At 35.9% G+C, this 13,133-nt stretch overlaps 2 protein-coding genes across 8 annotated transcripts in view; both read left to right on the top strand.

The window, feature by feature from the left end:
• LOC111495095 overlaps window positions 1-4,767 on the top strand; it is a 10,528-nt gene extending 5,761 nt beyond the window's left edge. For 3 of the 5 annotated variants that reach the window (XM_023144966.1, XM_023144965.1, XM_023144964.1), the window contains 5 exons: window positions 847-2,679; window positions 3,110-3,158; window positions 3,260-3,504; window positions 3,623-3,730; window positions 3,940-4,767. In XM_023144966.1, coding sequence (XP_023000734.1) covers window positions 847-2,679; window positions 3,110-3,158; window positions 3,260-3,504; window positions 3,623-3,730; window positions 3,940-4,174 — 2,470 coding nt within the window. In that variant the 3' untranslated portion in view covers window positions 4,175-4,767. The remainder of the gene's footprint in view (window positions 1-846; window positions 2,680-3,109; window positions 3,159-3,259; window positions 3,505-3,622; window positions 3,731-3,939) is intronic. The other 2 variants (XM_023144968.1, XM_023144967.1) reach the window with 2 other exon arrangements.
• A 1,884-nt stretch (window positions 4,768-6,651) lies between these two features.
• The window catches only part of LOC111495021 (diacylglycerol kinase 1-like), a 7,740-nt gene continuing 1,258 nt past the window's right edge, over window positions 6,652-13,133 (top strand). Inside the window, exons 1-9 of one of the 3 annotated variants that reach the window (XM_023144880.1) lie at window positions 6,652-6,872; window positions 7,378-7,471; window positions 7,614-8,814; window positions 9,226-9,592; window positions 9,793-9,869; window positions 10,562-10,681; window positions 10,936-11,100; window positions 11,771-11,911; window positions 12,843-13,087. In XM_023144880.1, the coding sequence (XP_023000648.1) occupies window positions 7,651-8,814; window positions 9,226-9,592; window positions 9,793-9,869; window positions 10,562-10,681; window positions 10,936-11,100; window positions 11,771-11,911; window positions 12,843-12,992 (2,184 nt within the window). In that variant the 5' untranslated portion in view covers window positions 6,652-6,872; window positions 7,378-7,471; window positions 7,614-7,650 and the 3' untranslated portion in view covers window positions 12,993-13,087. Of the gene's footprint in view, window positions 6,873-7,377; window positions 8,815-9,225; window positions 9,593-9,792; window positions 9,870-10,561; window positions 10,682-10,935; window positions 11,101-11,770; window positions 11,912-12,842; window positions 13,088-13,133 lie in introns of those variants that run through there. The other 2 variants (XR_002720262.1, XM_023144879.1) reach the window with 2 other exon arrangements.

A 13,133-nucleotide genomic window follows, 5' to 3' on the forward strand; every position in this document is an offset into this window, starting at 1 on the left:
TACACTCTTTTATTCAAAAAAAAAAAAAAAAAAATGAATATAGATATTACGATCATTTGTGCAGTTTTTGCTTGATGTTACTGCCAATTCTGAACTTTCAACTAATATTTATTTTAGGAATTGCAATTAATTTTTTTAACGATCATTTTACTAAATTTTAAAGCCATTTAGGAACCTAGCACTTGACCTACTGCATATGTCTTCGAATATTTATTTGCAGAATACATTTGATCACCCTTGGTTTTGATTTCTGTTAAAAAGTTAATTAAAATTAACAACTATGAGAGTGGTTTTTTATGCCAAGTTTGGAACTAAATAGAAATTTTTAGGGCCAAAATATAATGAAAAGTTGAGTCTAAAATAGGATTTTTTAACCTTATAACTACTATTCATCTTTGGTTTATGCTAATTGGAGGGTTTTCTTTGGGTGATCTTCTTGGCTTGGTTAGGGTAGATACATTGCCTTTCCTTCCTTTTTTTACCAATATATACTTGTGATTGGTTAATGAGAGTCTGATTTCTTATTTTAAAAAGACACAAAGGAGACATGCATAATTTGAACAGTATTTTGCCAACTATTACTTAAAAATGGATCCTGACAATTTAATTGATTCAATCAATTTATAGCGATTATTTCCAAATTTTCTGTTCAAAGGAGGTTCCCCTTAATTTTGTGTATTCTAGTTTAGAATATGATGAGTTCTTTTTCCCATCTCTTATTTGGTTTTTTTAATCTTATTTCTGAATTGTTACATTAGTGTGTGTCCATGCATGTGTTTCTGGATTATATATTTCAATTTGAATAATAATTTAAGCAAAATCCCTTCTCATTATTTATTTGCACAGCCAAAATATGCTTGAGCTTCTTCACAAAGTGGATCAACCAAGAGAACACGGTAATGCAACACATAGTCCCTCTTACCGAAATCATTCTTCTGAAATGGGTGAAGCAGAAACTTCTGATGGATCAGTTGGTCAAACACCACGAAATCAGTCCTCTGATTCTCAAGTTTTTGGTTTGCAACTGGGTCTCCCTCAACGGTTGGCCATGCAGGATGCTGCGTTATCTTCTCATTGTTCCTCGCCTATGGTTATGAGTTCAACCCATTCTAGCTCTGATACAGGAGAACGTGGTCATATGTTGTTGCCTCCTGTAGCCTCTAACCAGAGGGATTTGAGAAATAATATAACCGGTTCTTCTGGACATAGTGGCAATATAATCCCTCATATCAATGCTCAAGGAAACTTGGTTGCAGGTTCTCAATCTACCTTTCCTTATCCTAGAAGTCATCTTCAAAATCAGCACCTTATTGCCAATCACTCTGCTAGTGTGTTTTCAGATAGAATTGGTATTCATTCAAGAAATTTTGAAGACTCTTCTGAGCGAGTAGAAAATAGTCAAATGGTGTCAACAGATATTTCCAAAAGTGGTCTCCAAATGAACCTAGTTTCTTCTGCTGACACATCTCAGCAAAGCAGTGGTGTTGTATCTAATGCACAAAATCCCCCCCAGCTTGCCCAGGAATTGGGTTCTGTGCCTATATCCCAACGGGCCGCTTTCTCAAAAATCCCTCCTAATGAGTGGGCAAATCTCACAACCCAGAAACACTCGCTACACATGGATCCTTCAAAAGCTGCCTCAGTTTTGTTCAAATCTCATATGCATATGGACAATTTAGACAAGAGTTTTTCAGGACTAAAAAACATGGATACTCAAGAGAAATTGGAACGTGAGGCTTCGGCCCCTGGTGAAAATTCCATCAATTTGCAAAATATTATTGGAAGAGAAAAGCAAATGCAAGAAAGCCCTGGGAAACAAGTTTCAGGTGGGAAGAGTGAAATTTCCCCGCAGGCTACAAGTGCATCAGGTGGACTGGAATCTGCTGGGCATCACTCATTAAGTGTATCTCCATCAAATTCTATGGCTACTCGAGTTAATATTGACACTTCAGGTTATTCTCTGCATCCAAATATTAGTTCGCAGCAGAATTACCCCTTAATGCATCAAACGCAGGCCATGAAAAGTGCTGATAATGACCCAACTAACAGGAATGGGAAGAGATTTAAAGGTCCAGATTGTGGTTTAGATTCTCAGCATGTTGCCATGGATGGGGGTCAACTTTTATCACATGAACACAGTAATGCTGTCAGAGAGTCATTACTTAACCATGCTTCCATTTCATGTGTAGATGCAGCAGCGGTAGATTTTTCATCAAAGAAGGGGGATGCCTCTGTATCATCTACTATTGACATTGCATCTTGTGTGAGGAGCGAGCATTCTCAAATCAGTCCTCAGATGGCTCCATCTTGGTTTGATCAATATGGAACTTTTAAAAATAGACAAACTTTATCAGTATTTCCTGGATCCAACAATGCAGCCATGAAGCCATTGGATCAATCTTTGATTGTTGAAAAGCCTCCTGATGGCTTCAATGCTCAAAATCCTGTGAAGCAAGCAAATGCTTCTGCTGATGATAGTGAGCACAATAGTGAACGGGAAAGTTCAACTCTCGTGTCGATAGAACACAGAAATTTCTCTTTAGGTCAACCATTGCCACTTGATTTCATCAATCAAAGTTTGGCTGCTGTAAGACTCAAAAAGCGCAAAAGCTCTGCACCTGAATTGTTTCCATGGAACGAAGAAATGACTCAAAGTTGTAGAAGACTGCAGGATATAAGGTTGTTCTCCTTCCCTCAGAATAATACAATTAAAGGAAAGAAACATATAGAAAAGGTTGGACCAGAAATGTACTGCGAACTGACTAAAAAAGGGTTCCTTGCACCTTTGCTCAAGATTTTATTAGTGTCTTTGATTGATAAGAGTTTAGGGTTGGAATGCTTTGAGAATTTGAAATGATGTTTTCTGGCGTGTTTGTTTCACCTTTTGTTTCTTTTGCTGATTTACATCTATCTATGTCCTGTATTTTCAAAACAGCGATCCATTTTTGTTTTATAAAATTGGTTCTCGTTATATACATTCTCCATCCTGTACGAAAATTTAACTTGTGGAAGGTCGACTTCATGGATATAGAATATTGCTCAACTTATCTATTTATCATTTTTTAAATTCTTGTTCTTATGTATGCCGACTGTTGATTTCTGTCTGCAGCATGGCGGATGTTGATTGGGCTCAGGCAACCAACCGGCTGATTGAGAAGGTATGCTAATTGTTAACTTAGTTCTTGAGTAGAAGATGTTTGTTATTCCAGAGTTCTTATTCTATTAAAAATGGCTCTTATTGCTTTAAACCCTTCGACAGAAAGAAGATGAAGTTGAAATGATGGATGATGGACTAATGATAAAACTGAAGAGGAGGCTTAACTTGACTACGCTGCTTGTTCAACAACTCCTCCGTCCTCCTCCTTTTACAACTCTCTCTTCAGATGCCAGCTTACATTATGAGAGTGCGGCTTACCTTGTTGCAAGGCTAGCTTTGGGGGATGCTTGTAATATAGTTTCTTCCACAGGAGCTGATATTGCCTTGCATCCAGAAAGCAGAAATCCGTAAGAATTTTCCTCTATAATCTTGAAATTTTGAATGTCCATGCAAGGACGATAGGTTGTACATTGTTTCCATTATTTATTTATACTAATACAATGGATTTTCGTATATGCCTTTTAGCCTTTCTGAGGGACTTAAAGTTACTGGTAAAACTGGTGATCATCAAATTATAGAAGTTGTGGAGGCGTTCATGAAACGAGCACAGAAGATGGAAGATGATTTATTGAGGTAGCTTCTTTCATTGGATTTGATATTTTTTCCTCTTCAGAGGATTTGATTTTATGGTGGTAATCTTGTATTGTTTTAGCTTTTCAATCGTACTTTCTTTCATCTTTTGGTGTTTGCTGTGCTGCTATTACTTCGTTTAGTGACTAATTTGGTTGTCTATTTGGTGAGTTTTGGTTAAAGTTAGTAATTAGCTGCTTTTGCTATTCCAGAGTGGAGAAGAGAGCTTCAATCCTAGATTTGAGAGTGGAATGCCAGGATCTTGAAAAGTTCTCTGTTATCAATCGGTTTGCCAAGTTTCATAGTCGAGGACAAGTTGATGGGGGTGAGGCCTCATCATCCTCTGATGTGACCACAAGTACTCAGAAATCTTGCCCCCAGAGATATGTTACTGCACTTCCCATTCCTAGAAATCTTCCTGACAGGGTACAATGTCTCTCACTTTAATTATTAATTGATTGATTTTGTTAACGTCGGCCAATTATCTCTACATCCCCAATGCGTCTCTGGTCCATTTTATTTCAACTTAAGTCGATATGCTTCACAAATAGAACCATAAAAATGGGAATATCAGAGAGAAATGATTTCTAAGTTATCTCCTTGAAATCAATTGAGGCTGTTAGATATGTGAAAGTTAGGTCATCAATGCCATTTTGAGTAATATAAATAGGTCCCTTCACTCTTAATGTACAAGAGCAATTGCAATGCTCTGTCTTCTACTTTTTTTTTTTTTTCCTGCAAATGGGAGGGCAGAAGAAGTGCAGTTGTTTTCCAGAAGTCTCCATGCATCCCTAAACCCGGGTATAAATTGTACTTGTAGTATGGGTTTTTATTCATGATTTAAGCTTTAGCCTTTCTTATTTAGGAAAAGAAAGAAAAAAGAAAATGAGTGTTAGATGTGGAGGCACAAAGTTGGGCTGGAAGTTAGTGTGCTGATATTTCAATTTACAGATTATTTGGCCGTTACATGTAAAAATTGTAAATCCTCTATCAGTATTTTAGCTGAAGTAATAAAAATTTTATTTAAGTGTTTATTTTAATTCTGCCCGAATCATCATATTTGTTGTGTTGTCATGATCCCCCAGTCTACTCAGGGGCATTGTGGTTTTCCACTGGAGGTTTCAAAGGTACCGCTTCCTTCTGTGCTTCATGTTGATTCAAAGGGCTTATCTCTGTTTGTCTTTGATTTCAAGAATTTTCATTGAATATATAGATAGTTAGGAAAATGATATTTGAGTTCCTAGAAGGTCGGTTAATTCCTCTTGGATATATAAGATTCTTTGGAATAAGTAGTAACTGCAGCTGTTATTTAATTGTCATTCGTCCAATAATCTCATTTATTTGGTAAATTGAGAATACCAAATTAGCATTTGACTTTATCCTTAACTAATCATATCTTTCAGGAACCCCTTTGATAACTGAAATCAAAATTTATAGCTAAATGAGATTTCATAATTCTAATTCTTTGGCCAAAAAGGGTCTTTTTTTTTAAAAGGATTATTTGATTTGATTTGTTTGTTTGTTTGTCTGCTTGCTGGAGAAGAGATTGAGTTACACAATAACAGTTAGCTTAAAAGCATCAATTACTCTTTGTTTCTAATCAACATATTCTACTTTTTAGATTCGCTTTGTAATTATCTTGGATGAATGAACATGATGGCCAATTTTTGAAGGTGCAAAAAAGATTTAGGTTGACTTGATAAGAACCCATTTAGTCAGCTTTGGGGTTTTGTGGCTGTATCCTAATATTTCAGCGCCTGAATCTACTGTTTGAGATTAATGTGTATCTCTAGGTAAGGTAAATTATCTCTGGATCTATTAAATCATATTTCTTAGTATGAAAGCAAGAGGAGCCATTATAATGGAAGTAGTAATCGACTCTTCTTTTGAGATGGAGATTCAAATCTCTGGTTGGAAGAGAGAATTTTAATTATGTTGAGATTATTATCATCTTTTTTATGGGCCAAATCACCCGAATTCTTGTGGATGATGGTTGAGATCTTAAGAGAAAGGGATGACATGTAACAATTTTCTATTTTTAATGTAAATTATATTTTATTCTTTTGATTTTCTTAGAGTTTGAATTGACTAATCCAGGTTCATAGGTATCGGAATGAATTCATAAAAGAAAAAAAAAATTATTGTTTTTCAGTGCAAACTGAGATATTGTGAAAAGGAAAGTCATGAAAGTCAAATCTAAATCTTATCTTTAATTAATGCCAACAAAAAGAAAAAGAAAACCAAAATAATTAATGCCGACAAAAATGGGTATAAATATTTAATAAAGAATGAAAGTGAAATTATTTATTTCCTTTTCTTTTTCAAGATTTAATTTTTTATTTTAATTAGTTGAATTAGCTTTAATACCACATATTTTTAATTTCATTTTAATGCCAACAAAAATGGGTGAAAATTACTTAAATGTGTCTTTTATTTCAATGGTTTGCTTTAGTTTAACTAGTTGACATCATTTAAATTTATATTTATAATGCTTCTGAAAAATATATAAAAATGATTATTTTTTAGTCTAATGAGAATTCAATCTCTGACCATCGACAGTAATAGGCATGCTGGCTTATGCATTGTCGAATCATTTAAATATATAATTAACGCTTTTTTTAAAATTTAATAATGATTTGAGAATATTGATTTATATTAAATGAGATAAAAAGGCGTATGAAAAGGATCGACCTTTTTTGAAACGGCGTAGTGAGGATTTAATCCGAGAACGCTGAGTCACCGCGGAATTCACACGAGAGAAGTGAGTCCCACGTGTCAAAATCACGAATGTAAGCATGCCACGTCTCTAAAGTATCTGTGGGACCCAGTTGCCCTTTGCCGAATGGAAGATTCTTTCATGGAATCTTTATTGTTTATAAATCTGGAAACAAAATAAAGAAAGATTCTAAATTTTATTTGATTTGGAAAATTAACGGAAAAAAAAGATAGAGAGAAGAGGAAGAAGGAGAGAGAACGCGACTTCCATCTGAAAACTCCCAAATCCGTACCTTTCTCCCGACATCGGTTTTGGGTCTTGCTACGATTCTTTCAATTGAAAGGAATAGCGCGATTATACTATTCGAAGATCCAGTTAGGGTTTTCTGTGATCGGGGCATTTGATCCTGTTGTTCACTCATTGCTCTCAGTAAGTTTAATTCATCCATCAGGTTCCTGTGTGCCCAATTTTTAAAATGGTTATGCGTTTAGTTTTTAAATGATTTTGCTGTGTTTTTTTTTTTTTTTTGGTATTGAGAGGAAGTTTAGAACATGTTTCTTGAGGTATGAACTTGAATATTTTGTGCTGCTGGTTTCTTTTGGCTATGATTCTTAGCTGCTTACCGTCTAATTGGGATTGCTGGTCTAGTAATTTCTGAATTAAAAAGTTTCACTCTGTTCAGATGTTACGATCGCTATTGAGGTCTTCTGCTTATCATTTGTATATTCTTTTCTTGAATTAATCGTGTTATAATTTTGCTAAATCTATCTTCTAGAATTTAATATGACCCTGTTATTCATTATATACTTAGGAGTACATTGGAATTTTGAATGTCAGAGGATAGCTTTGAAGTTGTTTGGTTTTCATTTTGTTCTTAATGATAGCGTTCAAACTTGTAAGTTTCATTTTTCATGTTTGTGTTTCACATTTTCAGGAATTATGCGGATTGTCTGCCAGTATTTTATTTGACCCCTTGCAAGTGTGTTGGGGGATTGCATCCGTGACATTGAGATGTGAAAGATTTTCTGGTGAGTTGCCATCTATAAATTGGTAATGTCATCATTAAGTTGGACTCTATTATTAAAATTTGGTTCATCATTGATTTGGATTACGTTGGATTTTGGGCGGTAACTGGCCGTCAACTGTCTTGAGCCAAATTTCTTGTTTCAGCATTAGATGGTTGTCTTCTCACATCCGTGACCAAAAGATGGATGAGGAGTGGGAAATTGGATTGTTATTCCCCAGTTGGAACAGCAAGAATCCAACTGATCGCCTTTTTGTTATTTCTTGCTTGAGTGCTGCCATCATTGGAATTTTGACCATAGCCTTTACAGCCTTCCAATGGCGGAGAAATATCAATTTGAGTTGGATGAAAGCTATAGCCAGATCGAAGAGAAACCCAAAAAAAACTAATAAAGTTCCTGTAGCCGCGCATGACTGGATTTTAGAATCTGTATCTCGTGGAAAGAATTTGAGTTGTTGTGTGTGCTTAAAGTTTGTGTCCCCTTCACAGACACTCGGTCCTATGGTCGCTTCAGATAGTTTTATCCACCGTTGCAACATCTGTGGTGTGGCAGCTCACTTGAGCTGTTCTTCTAATGCTCAAAAGGATTGCAAGTGTGTATCCATGATCGGCTTTGAGAATGTGATGCACCAATGGGCTGTTCGGTGGACTGAGATTACAGATCAACCTGATGAAACCTCTTTCTGCAGTTACTGTGAAGAACCATGTAGTGGGTCTTTTCTTGGTGGTTCTCCAATATGGTGTTGTTTATGGTGCCAACGTGTAGTGCATGTTGATTGCCATAGTAGTATGTGTAATGAAACAGGTGATGTCTGTGACTTAGGTTCATTTAGAAGGTTGATTCTGTCACCACTTTACATCAAGGAGTCAAATAGGACGTCCTCCGGTGGATTTTTGAGCTCCATCACCCATGGAGCAAATGAGATTGCATCCACAGTGCGTGCAAGTATAAGGAGTCAGAGTAAGAAGAATAAACATAGTCGTAAACCGTCTATTCATGCAAGTAAAAGTGGTAGTATTCGTGATATGTCTACAGAAAGCACAGCTGATTCTCATCACACAGTTAATGGTTATAATGGAACAGAAAGAAACATTAATGGTAGTCGAACGTCAGAGCTTCAGCATCAAAATGGTGATATAGATAAAAATATTTCAAATCCAAGCTTCAAAAAAAGTTCTTCATTCAATCAGAAGGATGAAACTCATGTAGGAATGAACCTGAGGTATGAGGTGATCGAATTGCCTCCAGATTCACGTCCCTTGTTAGTATTTATCAACAAGAAAAGTGGAGCTCGCCGTGGAGATTCTCTAAAACAACGGTTAAACATGCTTTTGAATCCTGTCCAGGTACTGTCTTTTCTCCACTCTATTCTGAACAGGCTTTAACGTTAGGAGTAGACTGTTGTATACTATAGCCTAAAATAATTTGTTCAACCTGTTCTATACTCCTTGTTTGATACCTGGTGATAAATGAGGCAGACAGCAATGTTTTGTGTATAGCTTATGCACAACTTCCCTTTCTTAATGGAATTTGGTAGAAACTTGGAACATATATGTCTGGGTCTATCGAATATACAAAATTGAGGTCAATGAAACCCTCTAAAGTAACTGATTTATTTATTTTTAAATTTGGTGTTGGAAATGTTTATAATGAGGAAGAAATATTTTTCTAGGGTTAACTTCATTTTCTATGAAATCCGTTCACTGCAAGTGTTAATGATGTTGATGGGGTTGCCATGGACTCTACTAATATTTCAGGTTTTTGAGTTGAGTTCCGCCCAAGGCCCTGAATCTGGTCTTTACTTATTCAGAAAAGTGCCGCACTTCAAGGTTCTTGTATGTGGGGGCGATGGAACTGTTGGTTGGGTCTTAAACTGTATAGACAAGCAAAATTTTGTTTCACCTCCCCCAGTTGCTATTCTTCCTGCTGGAACAGGAAATGATCTGGCTAGAGTATTAAACTGGGGTGGTGGTTTGGGCTCAGTGGAGAGACAGGGTGGTCTTTGTACAGTCTTGCGTCATGTAGAAAATGCTGCAGTGACTGTTCTTGACCGTTGGAAGGTGGCAATAGTGGATCAACAGGGAAAACAACTCAAATCTCCACAGTTTATGAATAATTATCTCGGTAAGTTTTATTGATAATTTGTTTTTTGTATTTAAGATATTGGATATTAATACGACCAAAACTTCAGGGCACCTCTGAACCATATATCTCTACTTCTGGGTTCTTCTATTGAACCCTGGTTGCGCCTGTCTTTTTCTCTAATTTCTTTAGTTTTGTTTATATTTTACTGCATTATTACCAATTTTTCCTCCAAAATGCAGGAATTGGATGTGATGCTAAGGTTGCCCTTGACATACATAATTTACGGGAGGAAAATCCAGAAAAATTTTATAACCAGGTGATAAAGTTGTAGACCTAAATGATAACTTTTTTTAATGTAATCCATCACATAATGTCACGCTGACCATAACTGCAACCACACATGACTGGTATTACGACTTCTCAAACTGAATGTTTATTACTTGAGAGTGGTGTAGCATATTATAGCCTCACATCTTGCATCATTAAATTTTGGATCATACTCGTGCCTTACTTCTTTTGTTCCCAAAATGTGGATCAATTTATGAGCATTTATTTTTATGTTGGATGGCTATTTTGTAAATTCTTTGTTGCCAAAATAACAAAGATAATTGAGGGTGGTCATCTTATGGAGCCTGAGAGAATTTACTGCTGTACAGTAAATTTTTTAATACAATACTTGCGTCTAGTAGTATGTTGAATGCATATTGATATGGTTCAGACATTTTGCTTCCTGATTGCACGTACACCAGCGTCTAGCAAAATCATCAATAATTATCTCTCTAATAGAAATGGTCATTTTATTCAATGCACAAGTTTCTTTCACTTCTTCTCAATGAAAATTTGATTTCTCATTTTTTTAAAAAATTAACGTATAGGTTGCATATTATTATAGAAGCATATGTCAATATTTGCAGAAGTTCTTGCTAGTTATTGCTTATTTGGTGTCTCTGATCTTAGACCATTTGAGTAGTTCATATCACTTAGCTGAAACTATTTACATAACTGCAGTTTATGAATAAAGTGCTTTATGCAAGAGAAGGAGCTAAGAGCATAATGGATAGAACATATGCAGATATTCCATGGCAGGTTCGGGTGGAAGTGGATGGTGTTGAGGTAGAGGTTCCTGAGGTAAGAACTTAACTTTGAAGTTTTTTGGTTCTGAAACATTACTAAATTGTCACTGTATTTTTTATTTTATCATTTACAAGTTTTAGGCTAATGTTGATTACCATAATGATACATTTATGGATGTGAATTCTTGGAGGTTTTTCCTTTACAAGGAACCATACATACTATTAGTGTTATTATTTGTGACGATCTTGTTCTGAATTTTCATTTACTTGAGGTTGATTTAATTGGAACTTTAATTTGAATATTCACAGGATGCAGAAGGTGTGCTGGTTGCGAACATCGGAAGCTACATGGGTGGTGTGGATCTTTGGCATAATGAGGACGAGACTTTTGATAGTTTTGATTCACAGTCCATGCATGATAAAATACTCGAGGTTGTCAGCATATCTGGAACCTGGCACCTTGGGAAGCTACAGGTATACAATAATTCAATAAATGTTCCTGTCCTCACATGCTGCTATCACGTCATTTTCTAGAATATCAAATCAAATCAAATTTGTTCGATCTCTCTGGGACGACTCTATTTCTAGCCTTCATGTGCAATGATGCCTTCTTATGTTTTTTTGTTGTTCGGTTCTCATAAAAATGGTTAGCTTTAAGACTTCCGTGGGGTCTTGATTAGGGTGGGGTTTATATAAAGTAGTGTGCATTTTTCAGTTTAAGAACGAAGCTGAAAGTGAGTATCTACCTATCTTTGATTAGGGTGGGGGGGTTCAAGCGCAAGAAGGCATGCACACTTGCACTAAGGCACGCGGTAGTGCTCTTTAGTTGGAGTCTCCTTGTGGAGCACGTACTCACTAAACTGGGGCCTATGTGCAATTCTCAAAACTGTCTATAGGTTTATTAGAACTAAAGAAATTATTACCCAGGAAAATGGATGGTCAAATCATGAAAGGCTTCTTAGTGTTGCAATCCTAATATCTCAAATTTAGTCATTAGAATGATGATTCTGAGTTGTAGCGTATACTAGGAGTCCTAAGACTTAAAATGGGTGGAATCTTGGGTAAGGGACAAGGTTCATACATTGAGTTGTGTTGTAACCTCCTTGCTAGATGTTTGACGGCTGCTGCTTTCTTTTTGAAACAGGTGGGGCTTTCTCGAGCTAGAAGACTTGCTCAGGGGCGGTCCATTAGGATACAATTATGTGCTGCATTGCCTGTTCAAATTGACGGAGAACCTTGGTTTCAGGACATCCCGTGTACACTGGTCATATCCCACCATGGAGAGGTAATTGCTCTTGTTCTCTCCTTTCATTTCTTTACATTGAAGACGTAGCTAGTTACTTGTGCAATATCATGCTTAAGTCTCTCTCAGGGATCACCACAAAAAAAAAAAAAAAAAAAAAAAAAAAAAAAAAAAAAAAAAAAAAAAAAGCATGCATGGTATATCACTATTAATCTCTAAATTTTTTTCTAAGTCACTAAGCACGATGCAATATAAGCTTATCATAGGTCAATTTTAACATTCACCGATGAAATGTGGTATAATTGAAAATCTTAAAACATAAAATACTAAATTGAATATTTTTGAGCGAAGGGGACTAAATTGAAAAAATGTGTGGCATTAGGGACTAAACACATATTTAACTTGTATATTTATTGCCTTAAAATTGAAAAAGAAGGGAATAAGTTAGAAGACGAGGAAGAATTCAGATAGAAACTGAGGAGCATCTATCATGATGCTTTTCCCGAGGATCTGAAATTTGTTAAATTCGTCACTTAATCATTTGATTTCTATGGATTGACTTTGGTGAATATTCAAGTTCCTGGATCTACTTGGTGTTCATATTGTGAGCAGAGGCTTGTTCTCAAGCATCTACTTTTTCATCTAAATTTAGCACCATGTTTCTACTTTCAATTGTTCGGATCTAATACTTCTACGTTGATTTGCTTTGAAAACTGTTTTCAAGCTCCATAATTGTTTTTGCAATTCAGTAAAAATATCTCCTTAACTAGTTTTCAAAGAAAAGATTAGAGGTCTGTCCATCTGTCTTCGAGGTAATCTCATTTCTTATAGTATTGGAAATAAGAAATTTCTCTGGCACGATCAGATTTGTTTTAAGAGCTACCTGTTTTCCTTGGTACGGTGTAACATGTGTTTGACCTGTCTCCAGATAGATATGTGTGAATTTCACGTGGATTTTAAATTTTCTCTATAGGCCTTCATGTTGAAAAGGGCAGTTGAGGAGCCTCTTGGTCACGCAGCTGCAATTATCACTGATGTTCTGGAGAGTGCTGAATCCAATAATGTAATTAATGCTTCACAGAAGCGAGTACTCCTCCAAGAAATAGCAAAGAGGTTAACTTGAAAGTTTCTTTCAGTCATTCCTGTAATGATCAGGATTTTGAGTGCGAATCATTTTCAGCTTTTTATGCCACCCTTCACATCTCTCCATAGAGGTAAGATCTAGTGGTTATTTTTTGGTTTTTTTTTTTTTTTTTTTTTACTC

Source organism: Cucurbita maxima, unplaced genomic scaffold (genome assembly GCF_002738345.1).
Source record: "Cucurbita maxima cultivar Rimu unplaced genomic scaffold, Cmax_1.0 Cma_Scf00021, whole genome shotgun sequence".
NCBI lineage: Eukaryota > Viridiplantae > Streptophyta > Magnoliopsida > Cucurbitales > Cucurbitaceae > Cucurbita > Cucurbita maxima.